This window comes from Oryzias melastigma, linkage group LG17 (assembly GCF_002922805.2).
Source record: "Oryzias melastigma strain HK-1 linkage group LG17, ASM292280v2, whole genome shotgun sequence".
In the NCBI taxonomy this organism is placed as follows: domain Eukaryota; kingdom Metazoa; phylum Chordata; class Actinopteri; order Beloniformes; family Adrianichthyidae; genus Oryzias; species Oryzias melastigma.
In genome coordinates, this window is record NC_050528.1 from 24,695,667 (window position 1) to 24,714,845 (window position 19,179).

Here is a 19,179-nt window from a genome sequence, read left to right on the forward strand (position 1 = left end):
AAAGAAACAACTTTAATTTGTTCCAGTTCTGCTGAACCATAGAAAAACACTATTAAAGGCATAAAAATTACAATTCAACAAACATTTTTATTTCGTCTGTGGCCCAATTTAACAAACTGATGATTAAAGTAGTGATTAACTTTAAAAAACCAACACAAACCATGATTGGAAAATCTAAAAAGAGTACTCAACCTAAATAGTTTTAACATGAAATTTCCAAATAATGTCACTTTTAATTTTTTTGTACAAGTCTGTTTGGCATGTCAGACCAAAGAAAGCTGAAAAGCTCACCAACTCAAGCAACACTTTTCTGTGATTGCCTCCTGGTGGCAGTAACTTTTTATTACACATCTAAAAATGTTTCTGAAAAATAGTTAACATTGAACTTTTAAACTCACGGGCCACAAAGGGTTCTAAAGTTTAACAGGAGCAGATGTGTGGAGTGTTTTTGTATTTCACCTCATAAGAGAAGCATAGAATCAGGATGAAAATATGCTTTAATTTTGATTGAAAATTAATATTCCTTAAAACAGAACATTTTGAAGTTTTTTTTTTTTCAAAACTTTCTTATTTTTAATTACAGCTGGATGTTTGTCAGGAAAAAAAGGCAAACTTGGAATGTTCTGAAAAATTACTGACTCAAAAAAGCTCATATTAATGTCAGAAAAACAGCAAATCTCTCAACACCACATGAATGAAGCACAACTTACTGCACCTAAACAAAGGTCAAATTATTTATCGATAGTGAAACATCAGAATTGCAGGAAAAATAAAGCATAAATAAGGATTATGAAAACATTCCAAATTAAATAGTTTAAGGGGTAGCATCAATGCATTAAAGTGCATCTCAATTGGTGATCTTTTCGTACAAGGCAAATTGGCTTCTTGCATGTTTGCATGTGAACTAGCAGCCATGTTTTGTAGACATCAGACACTCATGATGATATTCAAGCAGGAAGTAAGATGAACTGTATGGTTTGGTTTAAGTGTTTTAAATAGAACTATCACAGAAAATCAATTGTTTTTCCACCCTCTTTTTAAATAAAATTTTTCTATTTTTTTTAAGCAATCTTTATTATTTTTTTTATTAATATTAATATTGATAAATGGGTTGCAATCAGTTTAAATTATTCAAAAAGTCTCAAACATGTGTGCATGGCTTTTTAAAAAGTAAACAATGGTGCCATCTGCTGGTTAAATTCTCTGACTGTAATTTAACAGTAAAAAAAATGTATTTTAAGAAAAACCTTGACAATTAGTGTTACTTTTTATTTAATGGCTTGCATAACTTTATGACAGCTTAAGAAATCGTTTTAAATATATTTTAATCATTTTGGGTATTGTTTTACATTTTTAAATTCACTTAATAAAAAAAATTACACAAAAATACCCGTTCTTGATCTATTTCCCTCTCATTTCGATTTAACTCATTGGACAAATTGTTGTGAGATAAATCTTAAATTAAGCAATAAATCTAGCTTTGGTTAAAAAAAAAAAAAACTTTTAATCGTTATGTTATAAACTTATCAGATCTTTAAGTGAAACTAAAAAAAAACACGAGGGTTAAATTAGCAAAACGTATAGAAATACTACAAGTCCGACAATCCGCATTTCACCTTTACCCTTGGTGAAATATATTTTTAGAAAAACAACTGTGTCGCTAGATGATGACGTCATTCTGTAGTTAAACGCAATGGCGGCTCATGCTAGCGAGCTCGAGATCGCGAAGAAGAATTTAACTGATGCAATTGGTGATAATGTTAAGCAGTAAGTTGTTAATTTTTTTTAATCTCCTGCCTGTTTGTTGATGGTCTCGAGGTTTAGATTGATTTTATTTCCTCGTAAATTCTAAACGATCGCTGATTACGCTCTCAAGCCATGGTCAATCTGTACCACCGAGCTAGCTTTGCTAATTTATAATCGTTAAATTTAGCTTTTTGAAAATCTGGTTTTGAATACATGACAAACTTGAAACAGGACACAACTTTAATCTGTAACTTTTGCATTTTTATTTAGACGATTCTCATTTAGATTAAGAGACGCGTGACTTGGGTTTGTGGCTCTTCAGCATACAGTCAATACTCTTAAGTGAAATGATGAAGGCACTTTCGAGTGTACTTAAAAAAAACCCTTATTGAAAAAAAATATAATAGAAATATGAATCATTAAAGCTACTACTACAATATATTTCTTATAAGGGCATCGTGTGGGATTAGATTAGTTTAATTAAAGTTAAATTGACATTTGCTTTGAAAGTGCAATCTCGATTCATCTTTACTTTTTACATTTTCGATAAACTTCTCTCATTTGGTGTTTAAAGTGGTCATTTTAATGCGTTTTTAAAGCATGATCCACTTTAATTCAATTTCAATCTCTAGTTATTTGTAAACTATTAACTCTTAACTTATCAAAATAGAATTTTGAACTTAATTTGACAATTACGCCAATATTTGATGAAGCTGTGTTGAACTGTAAATCTATCTGTGTTGATTTATATTTGTGTATTTTGTTTTTGTGCGTGTAATATTCTAAACTCTGAGATCTTATAGTATAAAGTGGACTCTTACCTTATCTGGTGACTTTATTTGTAGATCTTTTCTCATTACAAATAAAAACCCTTAAAAGAGTTTTTGCACAGCCAAATAGATAAATGGTATTTTTTTTTTCCTTTTCAACCCCCCAAATTTAGTTGTATTTCAAATATTCTTGTTGAAAAGATAGCAGCCGTTGTTTTTCCAAAACTGTTATTTTATCAGCCTAAATTATAGACTGCGTAAATATCATAGAATTGCTTCAGTGTGTTAAAAATTCTATGCAAACAAATGAATTAATATATGAATAAAGGTTTAAAAAAAGAGGAAAAGAGACAATGGACAGATTAAAAAAATGTTCTTAAACTGTAGTTACAACATTTCTTTAGATTTTTACAAATACCTTTAGCCTGTTAGACTTTAACATGATTTTAATTTTACTTTACTTTAATTTACATTATTTTTGAAACAATTGAAAAAAAAACCAGATGTATGTAAAATACAGAAAATATTGATATGAATTAATCAGAATTTCATCACAATAAATAATAGAAACCTAAATTAACAGATGCATGTGAAGAACACATTACAACACCGAGATGAAATACTTTACAAACTTATGGAAAGGTTCTGAATCTAAACTGCTGGTTTCCTTTTGACCCTCCGTGCAGTTATTGGGCTAATCTGAAGTTGTGGTTCAAACACAAGATCAGTAAAGAAGAGTTTGACATTGAAGCCCGTCGACTGTTGGCTCAGGAGAATGGTAAGAGAAGTGAAGTTTTACTGCAATTTCCTAAAAAATGAAATTAGAGTTAAGAGTTTCCTCATCTGTCCTCTATTGCAGTTCATGTTCACAATGATTTCCTCCTCGCCATTCTCACACGATGCCAGATCATCGTTTCCACACCAGGTATGTACTTGAATAAGTTAAACATTTTATTTTGAAGGATCAAAATAAGGACACTAAAATGGAGCTGTTTTTCCTGTTGGGGGGGCTCTTCTTAAGTCAGCCTGTTTACTTATTTGCATGTGGAATGATTGTTGTTGATGCTGGTAGTTAATGCTAAAATTATTTGGTTAAATTTAAGTGATATTTTGCTGTAAGATATTCATCTTTGAAATCGATGTCTTTCTTTTTCTGTCCACTAGAGGGCACAGGATCGTTACAGTGGCAGGGGAACTGTCCTTCAAAGCCTGGCAAAGCAAAAGGGAAGAAAAAATGTTCCTCCAGACAAAAATTTGATGTAAGTCTTAGTTTGAAGGCCACTATGCTCAGCACAAACTACATTTTGATTGGTGCTCTGAAGTTCAGCACCATCTAAATTTAAAAAAACATGCTTCTTTGGGCATATTTTTTCCGCAGCATCGCTTTCAGCCTCACAACCCTCTTAGTGCCGCTCAGCCCTTCAGCCCACGAGAGGCGGGGGGTGAGGAGGAGGAACTGCGCCTGAGTGCCCACACTCTGCTGTTGCCCACCCGCGGTCAGCTGGAGGCCCGCATGATGGTGACCGCTTTTGAGCTGGGCCTCGACAACATCACGGAGGACGCCATCAGCACCATGGCCTTTGCTGTCGAGGTGTGGAGGAATAACCAGTCACTCAATGTTGCAGTTACTCAAATGGCCACTAGAGGGCTTGCTTAAAAAGAGAGGAAATTCCTAAAGATTTCCATTTAAAAATATTCAACTTTTACATAAAAATAAGCTTATACAGAGACTGCTCACAAAAAGTTTGTTACTTTATTTTTCTATTCATAAGAAATATGGAAGTTTGTTTGTTGTTGTTTTTTGTGTAAAATTAGCTAATAATGCATAATTAGGAGTAATTGTCCAATGGATTGGCTTTTGAAAATTATTTTAATTTCAAAACATTTGAAATGTGTGGAGTTAATCCTACTTTCTAACTTTTGATGCTCAAAATTTCAACGGCAACTTCAGATCACTCTGGTGAATCTATATCTATGCTAAAAAAAAATTCTCTTGTCAATATTACACTGAAAATTCCCTTTTTTTAAAGACTCACTCCGATTATCTTTTGATCTATTGTAAAATTGTTCCCAGTGTTTTTCTTCATTTTGATTTTGCTGCTTTTAGTCCAAATCAAAAAAGTGTCATTTTCTAAGACAGTTTCTGAGCAATCCAGCCGTACAGTTCTGATCCAGATGGGACCTCAGACGAGGAAAACAAAGACATTAATTGATCTATTTGTCTGCAAGTGCATCAGAATGAAGCAAATACAATCATTTTCAAACGGCATGCTTTCATCAGCTGTGATTTGAGTAAAAAAATACTCAGAAGTTCAGTTTTAAGCTTAATTTTCTTTAAATATGTTCTCCATCATCAGAAGAATTCCACAAGATAATGTGTTAAAAACACAATTTTCATCGGAGTGGGTCTTTAAGTTAGTTATTTGTGTTGCAGTGCTATTTTTGGAAGTTTATCTAACTTTGATTTTAAAAGTTGTATTTTGATGAGCATCAAACCCTGTGAACTCATTGTAGAGATTTCAGACGTTAAATACGATGGGTCATTCTATGACACTCTAAAAAGAACACTTCTTTCTTTATATTAAAGGGAATTTTCTGTGTTAACTTCAGAAACTCCTGCATTGCATCGTACGTCAATAATTATTTCTTCATTCTAAATGACGACATTTGTGGATAACTTTTCTTTAACTCAAAACCTTGTATATAGTAAGGAGGGAATGACTGCATAATATATTTTTTATTTTCTGATTTATTCTGGTAAATTTGAATTGCTCAAATACATGATTATAGATGGATAAACGATGTACTAATTTACAATTGTGTTGTAACTGCTGTTGCAGCACCACCTGAAAGACGTCCTCACCGCCGTCATCACTCGGAGGAAAGCGTACCGATTACGAGACGGCCACTTCCCTTATGCCTTCGGCAGTGACGTCACGCCGCAACCGTATCTGAAGAACAGCCTGGCCGCCTACCACAGCGTTACGGAATGGTGGGCGATGAAACGAGTCAAAAGCTGCTTTTGTCATTCTAGATGTGCAGCTGGAACTCCATTACTTTTTAAAATGCACGGAATTTCAAAACTCCGACCTTCTTATCTGACGAATAGTTAACGCTCCCTGATTGTTAGTTACGTTTTTTTTCTCCTTTTCTTCTCCTGCAGTCCTCCTCCAAACGCCTCCCTCCCTGCAGGCCCCCCACCCCAGATCCCCCCCGATGAAGCTGAGCAGAAAGCCGTGCACCTCCTGGCCTGCTCCTCCAACAGCCCGTCAGCTCCTCTTCCTCCAATCAGCATGTTCGACCTCCTGGAAGCTCTGAAGGTCAGAGGAAAACTTTGTCACTTCTACCAGTTAGTTAGTTATTCTTGTAAAATAATATAAATGTAAAGAGCAGGACGGTCATTGTGATTTTTAAAGGTAGAAAGCAAAGATTTAGTCTAGTTCCTTTATAGAATCAAGAAAGATTTCTTTAAAACTAAATTGGTCCCCAAAAATTCTAAATTTATGCATTTAAAACTTTTTTTTTTCAAGTTAAGCTTGTGAAGTCTATTTTATTTTATCTGTTTTTTTTGTTTTTTTTTATATATATATAAATTCACATAATTCTCTCTGCTTCTTATGAGAAAAGCTTAAGTCCCACTCCGATCATCTTTTGGTCTGTTGTAAAGTGTTCCCAGTGGTTTTTTAGTTACGATTGTGCTATTTTTAGACATTTTTTAAGTGTCATTTCTAGGAAATAGTTTCTGCAGAGCAGCAGCAGTTTATTAGAAACTCACGTCTGAGTTGAGTGCGGGGCTGTTGGCGCAAAGCAATCCCGCCCCCATTTCCCCTCCCCATTGCAGAGCAGAGCAGGGAGCTTGAGCCCCGCCCAGCATATTTTTTACTTCATGAAAAAGATCTTTTTCAAACTACATTTTTTGTCTGATCCTTGATGATTTAGAGAAAGAAATACTCAAAAACTGACATTTTTAGGTTAATTTTCTTCATATCCATGTCCTCCATCTGCAGAAAAAATGTCTCAAGGACATGTTAAAAACATAATTTTCATTGAAGTCAGTATTTAATGTCTGTAGCTTTAAACTTTACTAAAACTACAGTTCAATCAAAATCATTTGAAATGCGTATAAAAATAAACAAATTCATTGATTAAAAATAATACTTTAAAAGTAATAAAAATAAAATATATAAAAACAAAAAAAAATAATAATTGTAAAAATTAAATAAAAATAATAATAAAATGTATATGAACAGCAAAAAAGTAAAATAGCAAAATGGTCAAAACAAACAAATCTGAAAGTATTGTTAGGAGTTTTTGTACCGAATATCCTCCTGACTGAACAGTTTTGATTTAAAAACAAGTTAACTTTTGAAACCAGCTGCTGCAAAGGCACCAATTATCTGAAATGAAAGGTCAAAATGAAAAAGCACATTGCAATAGTTTACCTTAGTTAGTAAGGTAAATATACCATAGTAAATTATATTTTATCGTATGTACAGGATTGTAATTAATATTCAGATCTTCGTTTTTCCGATATGCTGCTGTTCAGATTGATAGACTAAAGATGACTCCAAGAAATAGCTTAAGTTTCTTTGAGATTTCCTCTGTAAAAACAGGCTCCTCTCGAAATATGTGGAAAAACTCTGAAAATCTAAAGGGAAGAAAAGAAAATCTTTAAATAAACCCCCAAAAAAATGCCAACAGGATGAGTAAAATGCTTTTACCAAGAATTCTTATTTTAAAATAAAAAATACTAGTCATCAAGACGTGTTCTTCTACTGGGAATATTTTGATTTTTAGAAACTTTATTCATAAAATTACTGTTCTTACAAGTCATTTAAATATATATATATATATTTTTACCTTCTTTAGATTCATTTGTGCATTGTGTTTTTGCTGCTGCGTAACCCGAGTTTGTTTTTGTCCCGTTTGTCGGGTGCAGGTTCATCACAGCGTGATGCCCTCCCACACTATGTACGCCCTGAACATGGAGCGCATCCTGGCTCGCCTCTGGCACCCCAGTCACGAAGAACTGGAGCAGGACCGCGTGCATCGGCAGCGGCTGGCGGCTAAAGAGGGCGTGATGGTGAGCTGAGGGCCGCTGACGCCAGACCGGAACCGCCTCCGGTGAGGCGCTGGTAGATGCGAGGCGTTGCTGGGAAAAGCTCCACTGCAGTTCATGAAGAGATAAATAAGATGGAACAAATGTTTAAACGGACTCAGACCATTGTTGGTTCATGGCTGCTTTATTAAGATGATGTAAATTTATTGTTCGCGTTTAGTTTTTTCTAAATTACAGCAGTTGGAGTTAAATGAGTGGTTTTTGGACAGTTTAGTTGCACATCCTTTGACCACAAAGCCTCACAACAAAACACAAAGAGACACTCAACTTTTAAAAATGTTGCTTAACAGATGTGAAGGAGGCACCCGGTGGAAAAGTACTGCATTCATCTGGCAGCAGGTCGGGTCAGCTGACTCCATGAATGCACCCAAGGAGCAGGTTTTTCTGGTCACTAAATCATCTGCCTTCACAAGCCGAGGATATTCCACCGTGTCAAAGGCAGAGCTCACTTTTTCAACGTGGAGGGGCCCACACAGACCTGAGGCCATCGGTGGTCTGTGGGACGTACTTGATAGTACAACTTCTTCAAACACGAGTGCAAAAGTTGTCTAAAACCAGCTCCAGACATCTCCGTTTAGTCCTGAACTGTGTCATCATTGGACATTTTCTAGTGACGCCATCTGTACAGATTTTGTTTGTTTATGCTTATATGTAAATAAAGAACATTTATACTGCTTTTTGTTACAAATTTAAAATAAAATAAAAAAATCTGAATTTTAAAATGTCTCCTTGTGGTCACAACCTCTTTTGCTTTATGAGTAGCTTTAGGAGCCTCTAGCAGCAGGACAGCAGACGCATGTCCTGAATACCCGGACAGTGTCTGACTTCACTCCTAACATTCTCATTATGTCCTCTCACCTGAAAACAACTTCAAAACAGCTTTTTTGGAACCAATTCTAACCAAGCATCTTTTGTAAATGGAAGATTAGCAAAAACGTTGTTATAATCATGATATAAAAATGATCTATTCAGCTCATCAACCTCACAAAATGTTGAACCACTGATCCAGAGTCTGTCAACTATTTCCACCAGCTATATATTTATTACAGTTTAAATCTTGAATATTTAAAAATATTAAGATGTTTTCTTCAAGAAAACTATGTAGCACACAGGACTACGTTAGTCATCTATACAAGGCAAATTATTTACCCTGGATAATTGTTCACAGCTTTTTGCTCTTAATTATTCAAACCATTGTGAAAATTAGGTTTAGTTGAAAATCTGATTTTTTTTTTGCATCCAAATCTTTAGAATTTGTACATATTTTTGCTAAAGTGAAAAGAAATGTGGATATGTTTACAGCCCTTTAAATGTTTATTTCAATTTATTTTAATTTTAAAACTGTCAAAAACTAAATTTACATTCATAAGGTTTAAGGTTTTTCTTATATCACTTTTAAGGAGTTTGTAATGTGTTTTATAACTGGACTTTCATGAGATCTATGACCGTGAGAGGATGTCTGAGTAATGGAGGAGAGGTGTACTGGTGCCTGTCTAAAAAAAACATGTGCAGAAATGTGGAAACTACAGAGGAATATGGCTTGATAAAGTTGTGGGAAATGAGGCTTATGTCAGAACCATTTGTGAGCAACAGTACGGTTTAATGTCAAGAAGAAGATCCACTGATGCTATTTTGGCTGTTCTGAAGAAGAACAAAGGAGGTCAGAAGATCTCTGTTGAGTCTTTGTAGATCTCGGAAAAGACTATGATAGAGATGAGCTGTAGTTTGCACGAGGAAGTCTGGACTGAAATTGAAGCTTAGGACATTGGTGAGATGTGCTTTAGTTGTGAAGACAGAGGACTTCAAGGTGGAGGTGGGATCAGCCTTGAGTCCCTTCTGTTTAATGTGGAGATGGACCGACGGACAGATGAAGTTAGACAGAAGTCTTTGTGGATCATGCTGTTTGCAGATGACACTGTGATCTATAGTGAAAGACAGGTGTGTACATGAGAGGAACTGAAGAGGAGGTTTCAGAAAATGTAGGTGAAGAAGGAATTCAAATATTTAGGGTCAACAATCTAGACCAAGGGTGTACAAAACCTTTTCAAAAAAGGCTAGATTTTGTAATGTGAAAGTCTGCATATTTACTAGGGGTGTGTCTTGGCAAGAGCATGGTGATACGATACAATACATATCGTATACACCCCTAATATTGACTTTTAAATGCTCACTGTAAACTTCTAATTTAAATCACAAGAAAATTGCCTAAATAGTTATCTTCACCTAATGTTTTGATCACAGAAACAAATAAATCTGGTCTTCTCGTTCGGCCCTTAAGGTTCTGAAGGTCATGTCGCCACAGGTTTACAACGACTTATGACATAATTTAGCCAATCACAATAAAAACTGTAGTTCTTAGGAAGGGTTTGAGGCCACATATGATTGATTTTAAAAAAAATATATAGAAGCCTGAACGTGGGCCAGAGTCGGCCCACAGGCCAGACTTGGGACATGTCTAGTCTAGACCAACAGAGAGTGTGGGAAAGAAGTGAAGGGGTGTGTGTGAGCAGGCTGGAACGGGTGGAGGAAGGTTTTGGTGTGATGTGCAAAAAAGAGCAGTCGTGTTGTTGGTTTAGAGACTCTTAAAAATAGACAGAAAGCAGCGTTGAAGATGTCTTCAATCAGGAATGAAATACATCAGAGGAACAGCACATGTTATATGTTTCCAGAGAAACCAAACTGAGAGGGTTTGGACACGATCATGTTTATATGGGTTAAAGGGTGCTGAGGTTGGAGTTACCAGAGGGAGACCAAATGGAAGACCAGGAAGGAGTCTTACGGTCGCGGTGAAAGAGACTGAGAATGGTTTGTGTGGTTTAGCAAGGAAAATACTGAGGATAGGGTTAGATCAGTGGCAGACTTAGCGGTTTGGGGGCCCCAGACGAACAATAACATGTTCCCCTCTGCAGGGGTTCTATTCGGCATCAACCCACTTGAAGTAGGGCTGCACAATCTGCTGTGAGCCTGAGCAGAAAGTGAACAGGAAATATACAAAATACAGGTGAGGCACTGCTTCACCTGCTTCCCCAGACCCCATGTCGCTGGTTGAAATGCACTTCAATAAGAAACTAAAAGACATCGAACCCATTCCAAATCTGCTGAGTTTATGTCCTCCCACCCAAAGCAATTTTTATCTGAAAAATTGAAATCAAAACCGCCAAACTGGGCAGGAAACAGCACTATCTGGCAACGCTGAAGTTATATCCAAAATTTCCTCCCTTCTCCCCAACAACTAAAAAAATTATAGTGTGGAACTATCTTGGGCTCTAAATTCTTAAAGCTATTTGGATACCGTTCTCACTAGGGATGTGTATTGGCAAGAGCCTGGCAATACGATACATATTCTGACATATCCCAAGACTGTACCAGAACAATTCTCCTTTTTCTAAAAAAATATGACTTAGAAAAAAAATCTATCTGAAAATTAATATATATTTCATTTTAATAAAATGGTTAAAAAAAATTTAATGACGGGGGCTTTAAAACAATCTAGTTCAGCGAGATCTTTGGTCACGGTGCAAAGCTGTATTTTACGTGCGTCCACGGTTATTTTTTTTTTTGGCCACACATCTTAAGTGTGGCCAGGATGCATGTTGCTGTATTGCGCACACACATTTAAATGTGTCCAAGCGCAATAACTCGTGTAAATTCATGTTGGCCAAACATTTTAAGTATGTACTAAAATAAGAATCAAGAATGAGCCCCACCCAAAGTCTTTTAACTGACGTAAAAATGAGACATTCTTATAGTGTTTCAGATGTACTTTTCTCAAAAACTGTGCAGTAAAAATACTTCATGTTTCCAGGAGTAGTACTCCTTGAAGTACTAGGTAGGTCTGTGAAAGAATGTCGATGTACTAAATTTACAATCAAGATATATTCTCTGCCAAAGTCAGTTAACTGGTGTCATTTTTTGCACCTTTTATGATAATTCATACGTTGATTTGTTAAAAACTACACAGTATGAATGCTCTATATTTTTCTAGGATACATTTTGTTTAAAGTACTAAGTATGTCTGTGAAGGATTTCTAATGTACTAAATTGATGATTGGGATTCATTCATAGCCAAAATTAACCAATTTATATCAGTGCTAAGAGATTTTGAGATTGGATTTCTAAAAAACAGTAATGGACAGTCAATTTCACATAATTATCACATTCTTTAATAGTAATATGTATTCATAAAAGGCAATAATATAATGTTTCCTAAAGCTCCCCTGAGTCTTGAGGATTTTCAAGCAAGCACGGACCGTAAGTTTTGTATTAAACTCGCAGAAAAAATCCAGTGACGACTGATTTGATCACAGAAATGTAAACGGCGGATGATTTGAATGCACGTTCATATTTCCCCAAGGCATTTGCGAAACTGGTGAATTATTGAAATCTTTTCCCAAAATGTCCGACAGCTGAAATATTCCAGGCTCCTTCACCCGTCAGGCTCTTCAGTAAACACTGTCAATAATAGTGGGTGTAAAATTTATTTCAGACACTTTTATTAAGTTTTCGGCCCTCAGAGTTTTGGGGGGCCCAGGATTCGCCCACTTTTGCCAAATGGCATGTCCGCCCCTGGGTTAGCTGGACACGACCCCCAAAAGGAGCAACCAAAAAGCATAGAATAAGATTTATATTCTCTGTTTATTCTAAGACATACATTTTTAACCATATTTTTTCTGGTCAAACGTCGCATTTATTCAAAACAAAGCCCAAAAACATGTTTTTTTCTGTTTTGAGGTGTGTCCTGAACACATCACTAGTTCAGCTCTCTTTTTAAAATTCTTTACCTGTTTGGGGGAAAATAAGAACTATTTCTAACTTCTTGTGAGATAAAAGTAAAAAAATAAGAACTAAATGTGCTTAAATTGACATTTTTGTTTTAATTTGTCCTTCGTTTTGTCTCGGATGAAGTCAGACGGAGACGCACCTAGTGATTCAGAGACTTCTTACCATATTTGGCTTTCTTCCGGAACCCATCGTCCAATCAGCGTTCGAGTAGAGCTCCTCATCGATGACTTCAATCCTCTCCCCTCCCTCCTTCGTCCTGTCCCAGAGTCATCCACGTTTTGAAGAATTACTCACGCGGGTTTTTTGTTTTTTAATTCTTATTTTTATTATGACATATTTACAGTTAAGTGCTCAAAATGCTGCGCAGGCTACAAATGTTACAAAGTTTTATTTTTACAGCCATTTTCACAGAAGTGTCATGGAGTAAGGCAGTTTTTTTGTCAATATAACGCACACCTGTAAAGTCCCAAAAGGTGTGGAAAAGGTTGTTAGTGTTTCTCTGTACAAACGCTGGTGCCTGAACGCCTCATGCAAGTGTTGCTACAGACAATAATGATGCAGTCTTCAGGCCTGACTTGCATTGTGTTTGCAGCCCACACCGGCCCAAATGCAGGCTTCCTTGGAGGGGTTGTAGGTGGGGGAGTTGCCGTGCTGGGATGTAACTTTGTGGATGAAGACAGACTAAAGGTGCAAAGTTTTTCTCAACACTGAGGGGGGATTTGGTGGTGAAGAAGAAACTTCCCTGAAAAGCTCCAAGGACCACTTCAAAAGTTGCGTTTGGTCCCCAAGCAAAGTCACTTAGAACTCATCTGTCTTAGTAGCCTTGGAGCTGCTGTGTGAGGATGAGCTGGCAGCCGCTGTTCACGTGGTCCATGACCTTCTGCTTTAGCAAAGCCAGCTCGTCCCGGAGCAGGTTGGCGGAGGAGACCAGCTCCGTGTTTTGGCTCTTCAGGTTCTTGACCCGGTCCTCCAGCCGGGAGATCCTCTCCAGCTTCCTCTTCCGGCACTTGGACGCGGCCACCCGGTTCCGCATGCGCTTCCTCTCCGCTTTGATCCGCTCCTGGGTCTCCATGTCGATGGGGGAGAGCGGCGGCGTCTCGCCGGTCATCTCGGGGACCGTTTGGGGCTCCTCCTTGAGCGCCTGGAGCCGCGGGTGCTGCGCCGCCAGCGGGGCGGCGGGGTAGCCCGCCCGGTCGCTGACAGGTGCCGCTTCCTGCCGGCTGAAGGTGGCTAGGTTGGTGTACTCCGGCGGCTCGGCGCGCGCCGCGCGGCTGTAGGGAATCCCGGCGCCCTCCTCGCACCCGCCGGCTGTCTGTCCATCGGGGTGCCCCGCGGGGATCTGCTGGTAGTGGAGCTCCGCTAGAGCCCGAACGAAGCCTTCGGCGAAGCCCTCCTGCTCGTCGGTGATGTTCTTGGAGCACACGAACTGGGTCGGGGTGGGAGTCGTCAGGCCGTTGCAGGATTGGATGATTAGCCGCTCCAGCTCCGGAGACGCGAGCTTCAACAGCCCCACGTCGGGGGACGTCAGGATGTCCAGAGCCTTGGAGCTGAGCTGAGGCTTAAAGTTCTTCGGGTCGTTTAGATTCAAAGTCATGGTTTGCTTGAGGGTTTTCGGGTTGAACCCATAGGCGGACGTCCCGTCACTCTGAGAGTTCGAGGCTTCGTCGTAAAAAGTCGCTTCCATTTTTCTAGACATAAAGTTAGCTTCGACTAAAAAAAATATTGTATCCAATAAAAAAAAATGTCGAAAGTTTTTATAAAAAAGAAGCTTTTCTATAGTACGTCTCTTGTTTTCAGCCTATTGTCGAAGTTCAACTCACTTGACAACTTAGCGTCCCGGGAAAACTTTTCTTCTTGGAAGCCGTCATCGATTTATATAAAAAATAAAACAACAAAAGTACTTTTCCCACCTTTTACGCCTCAACTACAGTCTTTGATATATCCTCCGTCAAAGAAAAATAAAAACAATGCCTGAAAACGAGTAATACTTTCAATCACTTCCAACGTGGAGACGAACTTTATCCACCTCTAAGCTGCAGCCCGACTGAAAATAACAATGATGTCACTTCTACGGCCGCTGATTGGCTGCAGGCGAGGTGGATGGGTGGGGCTTTGATAATGACATGTACGTTGCTACGGCGACCGGCCGTCTCACCGCCCCCACCGCGGTGCCTTCTGGGCTTAGGTAATGCAGGGAGCGCAGCAATGTATCCTGGGATTACGTAGTGTTTTTGAATATTTAGTTACCCGCTCTTTTTTTTTTACTTCTCAGTTCTTAAGGCTAAATATTTTATTGTAATTAGTTTTAAATAAGGTTTTTCAACAAGAAATTTGAAAGTTATTAATTTATTTAAAAAAAATGAAAGTAATTACCTGTTTATTATGTTAATTGAGTGGAAAACATCAACACACTTATTGTTTACAGTAAAAAAACAACTTGAAACGTTCTTTTTAAATCATTTACAATTCTTTTTAGCTAACACTAGCATCTTTTCCCACACATAATATATAGAAATCATTTTTTTGTTACATTTTTTTACTTATATGGGCTGATTTAAGACTGTAGCGTTTGTAGTCCACCGCGTCTGGTTTCCCCCTGTTGTATTATTTAACACATTCTCCTCAAGATACCCATAAATAAGTGAAAAGCTTCTGTTAAACTGTGATTACCCACAGCTGCTTTGACTCAACGCATCGTCTTCATAACCAGACATTTTTATAAAAACCATAATAGAAAGCAACTGTTTTGGGGAAATTGTGGTTTTGGTGTTTCTTTAACGTGTTTTTGTAGCATTTTTCTCATGATGGAGGACATGTATGAAGCACAACAGACCACCAAAATAATAATAATAATATTATACGATTTAAAGTCAGAAATTTACAAGACAAAAAGAAGTAAATGTATGTATCTTTTAATCTTGTAATATTACTTTTTTTTTTTTGTGGCCCTAATACTCAGTCGTACAAATCACTGTGAATCAGGAGCAGATGAAAAAATGTAGTTGGAAAAAGCTTGCGGTTGTTATATAAAATCTACAACCAGCAGGCCAAGCTGCCTGCTCCGCTTTGTTGTGATGCATCCACTTGTGGATGTGTTTGTTTCTTTCAATGTGTGGTATCTGGTACAAAACTGTATGCCTGGATAGCTCCAATATTACTTGCCATTTTTGTTGCACCGGTAATGTTATGTTGGGGTTGAAAGGGACTGTAAGATAGTGGGAGAGGACGTAAACAAAGGGATGATGGGAAATGAGTGTAGGCTTACTTTGTACCAACTCCAAGGCGAATATTTGATTAACTGTGAAAAATATGTCCTAGAAAATGTTTGGTTTTTTTAATATCATAAATAAAAGACCACTGGGAATGTTTTTTAAAGTAGATCAAAAGATGATCGGAGTGGGACTTTAAGGAAATATAGTGCCAAATTGTAGTTTGATTTATTCTTTGTTCTCCTTTTATTCTTTTGTTTCGTCCATTCTTCTTTCTTGGCCCCTGTCTGTACACCTGCAAGACCACCAAATACGAAGTTCCATTCAGTTTAGTGCTTCAAAGCTGTGCTTCCTGTTTCTCTGTCAGCTTCCTCTCTGTTTTCCTCTTTCCCAGTCTGGGCCAGCTGTTTCCACTACATGCAGTTTTCTAATCAGAAAACAGGCTCTGCTTGACCCAACAGGTCCTGGGCTGTTTTTGTTGTAAAATTGGGGAAGTCAAGGATCCGTTCAAACACCCTTCCCTTTCATGAGGGCCAAACACAGGTTACATCGCAAGTGCTAATGGATCAACATGGCAAAGTTTTGATTCCCTTCAGGCACGACTAAGGAACACACACGGAATCCCTGTGAGCGCGGGGAGAGACGGATGAGATTTCAAACACTGTCTGCACTGTGTTTGTCGAAGACCATCTGTTTCTTCCTGTCCTGCTGCTTAGTTTATCCCCAGACTCCCCCCCTCTCACTTCTGACCATTGCTGATCCAAACATAGTGGTCACAGCCAGGACCCCTTTCTTTACACAGCTGCTTATCTCCTGCAAGAACAGGAGACACATAGTGGAATACAGAGGTCAACTATGAGGCTTTTGAGCTGCTGGCTCCTATTTCGATAACTTGCATGGCAACAGAATCCATTCATGATTTGCTTTGAAGAGTGAATGCTGGCCTCATTTGTTAAGTCAAACAACATATATTATAAAGTATAAATAAACGCAATCATAAGGCAGTTAGCTGGTGGTTTTAGGTACAGTCAGCGTGGTCAGAACAGCTGCCTGTCCCAAAGCCAAAAGCAGAACACTTGAAGTGTATTATTTCAAGTGTATAACTGAGATTTAGTAAAAGCAAGTGTACATGTTGCATGGGGAGTATACTAATTGAATATTTCTTGAGATTGAATTGGAACATTTGAGGTTTACAATATAGTGAATAAAAAGTAAAGTTCAAGACAACTACAATTCTGAACTTTTATATGAGACTAAAACACGGTAGAACACTTAAATAAAATATGTTTTGCTAAAGGTGCTAAAAAAAACCTTTTGGAGTTTTTTCAAAGTTTGTTTTTATGACGAACAAATATATTATACATTAAAATAGACAATTTTCTAATCAGACCAGAGTGGTTTGTGGAGTTGGCCTTTCTTGTAGATTTTAACCAGTCAAAATATAAAACATTTAGAAAATTGTAAATGCAAGAAGTATTAATATTCGCTGCATATTTTTTTTCTATTTATTTATTCAATGTCCCTTCAAATTAATTTGCCTTTAAATTAAATCTGACAAAGCTGTATATTAGACTCCTTAAATGTAGGTCATGGTTATGTTTTGTGTCTTTTTAAATTTTTTTTTCATTTGAGACATATTTCAGCGTTTTCAGTATATGTTTCTTGCAAAAACAAGAGAAAAAGAGAAAATAAATAAATAAATTAAAAAAAAAAAGGGGTGGGGGCGGACGGATACTTTTTGTCCTCTTTCGCTACCCGTATCTGTAGCGCTCTGCAGCGCAGAGTACAACGGTTACAAACTTGGACCATGAACCTACATGCTGTTGTGACATTTTATATCAACGGGTAGGTTCGATTCGATGCAGCAGTAGTGAATATGTCTTTCTTTAAGTACATGTTCACCATTTGTACACGTGAATCCGTTTACACCGCGCGTGCAAACCGTCCCTTGTACCACTTGAATCATGTGGATGAAAGAAAGTTTTCTAGGGGGTCAAGTTTGATTTTCACCTCTGCAATGATGAAACAAACTGGTTTGTGATCGATCAGGACCCAGAGCTGCCTGTCCTGATGGCGGAGCGCTTCTATGTCGGGGTGGACGTGGGGACCGGCAGCGTGAGGGCCGCTCTGGTGACCGCGGACGGCCGGGTGAGGTGCACCGCGGAGGAGCCCATCAGCATCTGGAAGCCGGAGCCGGAGCACTTCGTCCAGTCCTCCACTGAGATATGGCAGAAGTGCTGCGCAGTTGTCAAAGTAGGGGGTTCGTCCATTTGGATCAGACACTGATCCACAGCTGGTTAGAAGCAGGGGCTCAGACTGGAACATGCAGCATCATTCCCAGTGCTGCACTATCATGATGTACTTTTCTGAGGAAATCACTGTAGCAAGCCCTGTATGGAAGGAAAATAGATTTGTGTGCGTAATTCTTGATTTTTAACTAATAGAATACATTTTGTGCTTATTTGTGTGTACTTGCAATTGTAGTTGCAATTCACTAGTACAAAAATGAATAACTACACATACAAATCTTTAAAAAGTACACACCAATAAACTGATACACACAAACACATTTATGTACAGATCTGATTTGAGACTTACTATGGAGAGAAATAACCTGATTTGTCCGTGTCATTCTTGATTTGTGTGTAACTTTGGATTTGTGCGCGTATAACTCTTGATTTGTGCGTAACTTTGGATTTGTGCGCGTATAACTCTTGATTTGTGCGTAACTTTGGATTTGTGCGCATATAACTCTTGATTTGTGTGTAACTTTGGACACGACTTTAAGTGTGCACAATTCTTTATTTGTAACTCATACAATCTAATTTATGCAAAAATGACAAAATAATAAAAAATAAAATGTACACATGCACAGCTTAAAATTACAACAGCTTATAAACAAATAGCTTGTTACGCACACATAAAACCGAGAAAGAAAAGATTAGTCCGTAAGTGACTATCATGGTGAAAACATGACATTTTACCACTTTCTTAAACAGATAAGCCCAATAATTAATACAAAAAGTGTAAATATGTGTTTTTAAAACACTCAATGCTAAAGTTTCTCTGTTCTCCTCGCTTGCTCAGGACTTTCCCTTGGAGACATGAAAAGAGTCTCAAATCAGATTTCAGTATCAGGTGATTGTTGTGTTCTTTTTTTAAAGACTTGTATGTGTAGTTAGTCTTCAATTGTTGTAATTTCAAGTTGTGCATATGTTAATTATAGTTTGCATTTTGTCATTTTTGTATAAGTGAATAGATAATTGCAAGCACACACAGTTATGCACAAAATGAGTTACAAATCAAGAATTACACACTCACAAATCGACTAAGACTATATTCTCTCCATAGCCCTTGTAATTTCCTGTCCTTGTCTTTGGACGCAGAAATTTAATTGGACATAATTCCAAAGTTTTTGCACTTTATTCTAGCTTTTTGGACTATTTTGGCATTTATTAAGGTTTTTTTTGGGGGGCTATTTTGGAGTTTAGCTAATAGTTCAGCTACATGTTAGCTGTTTTGGCTAAATTTTTTTTTTTTTTTTTTTTTTTTT

General features: G+C 37.6%; 3 protein-coding genes across 5 annotated transcripts in view; 2 read left to right on the plus strand and 1 right to left on the minus strand.

The window, feature by feature from the left end:
* Positions 1 to 802: 802 nt before the first annotated feature.
* Positions 803 to 8,357, plus strand: tada1 (transcriptional adaptor 1). 2 transcript variants are annotated; one of them, XM_024273142.2, is made up of 9 exons: positions 803 to 1,767; positions 3,203 to 3,294; positions 3,376 to 3,441; positions 3,681 to 3,775; positions 3,895 to 4,107; positions 5,357 to 5,508; positions 5,680 to 5,836; positions 7,456 to 7,599; positions 7,926 to 8,357. In XM_024273142.2, exons 1-9 carry the CDS (start codon positions 1,694 to 1,696, stop codon positions 7,929 to 7,931), a joined length of 999 nt encoding a protein of 332 aa, XP_024128910.1. In that variant the 5' UTR covers positions 803 to 1,693; the 3' UTR covers positions 7,932 to 8,357. The 2 variants fall into 2 exon arrangements, with proteins under 2 accessions (XP_024128910.1, XP_024128909.1); XM_024273141.2 differs by having other exon boundaries at positions 7,456 to 8,357.
* Positions 8,358 to 12,716: 4,359 nt separating this feature from the next.
* On the minus strand, positions 12,717 to 15,049 carry LOC112147409 (transcription factor AP-1). Its single transcript, XM_024273769.2, has one exon. It carries the CDS (start codon positions 14,111 to 14,113, stop codon positions 13,232 to 13,234), a length of 882 nt encoding a protein of 293 aa, XP_024129537.1. The 5' UTR covers positions 14,114 to 15,049; the 3' UTR covers positions 12,717 to 13,231.
* Positions 15,050 to 17,343: 2,294 nt separating this feature from the next.
* Positions 17,344 to 19,179, plus strand: part of fggy (FGGY carbohydrate kinase domain containing) — a 13,685-nt gene continuing 11,849 nt past the window's right edge. The window contains exons 1-2 of one of the 2 annotated variants that reach the window (XM_024273767.1): positions 17,344 to 17,471; positions 17,676 to 17,879. In XM_024273767.1, coding sequence (XP_024129535.1) covers positions 17,697 to 17,879 — 183 coding nt within the window. In that variant the 5' untranslated portion in view covers positions 17,344 to 17,471; positions 17,676 to 17,696. Of the gene's footprint in view, positions 17,472 to 17,491; positions 17,880 to 19,179 lie in introns of those variants that run through there. The other variant, XM_024273768.2, reaches the window with a different exon arrangement.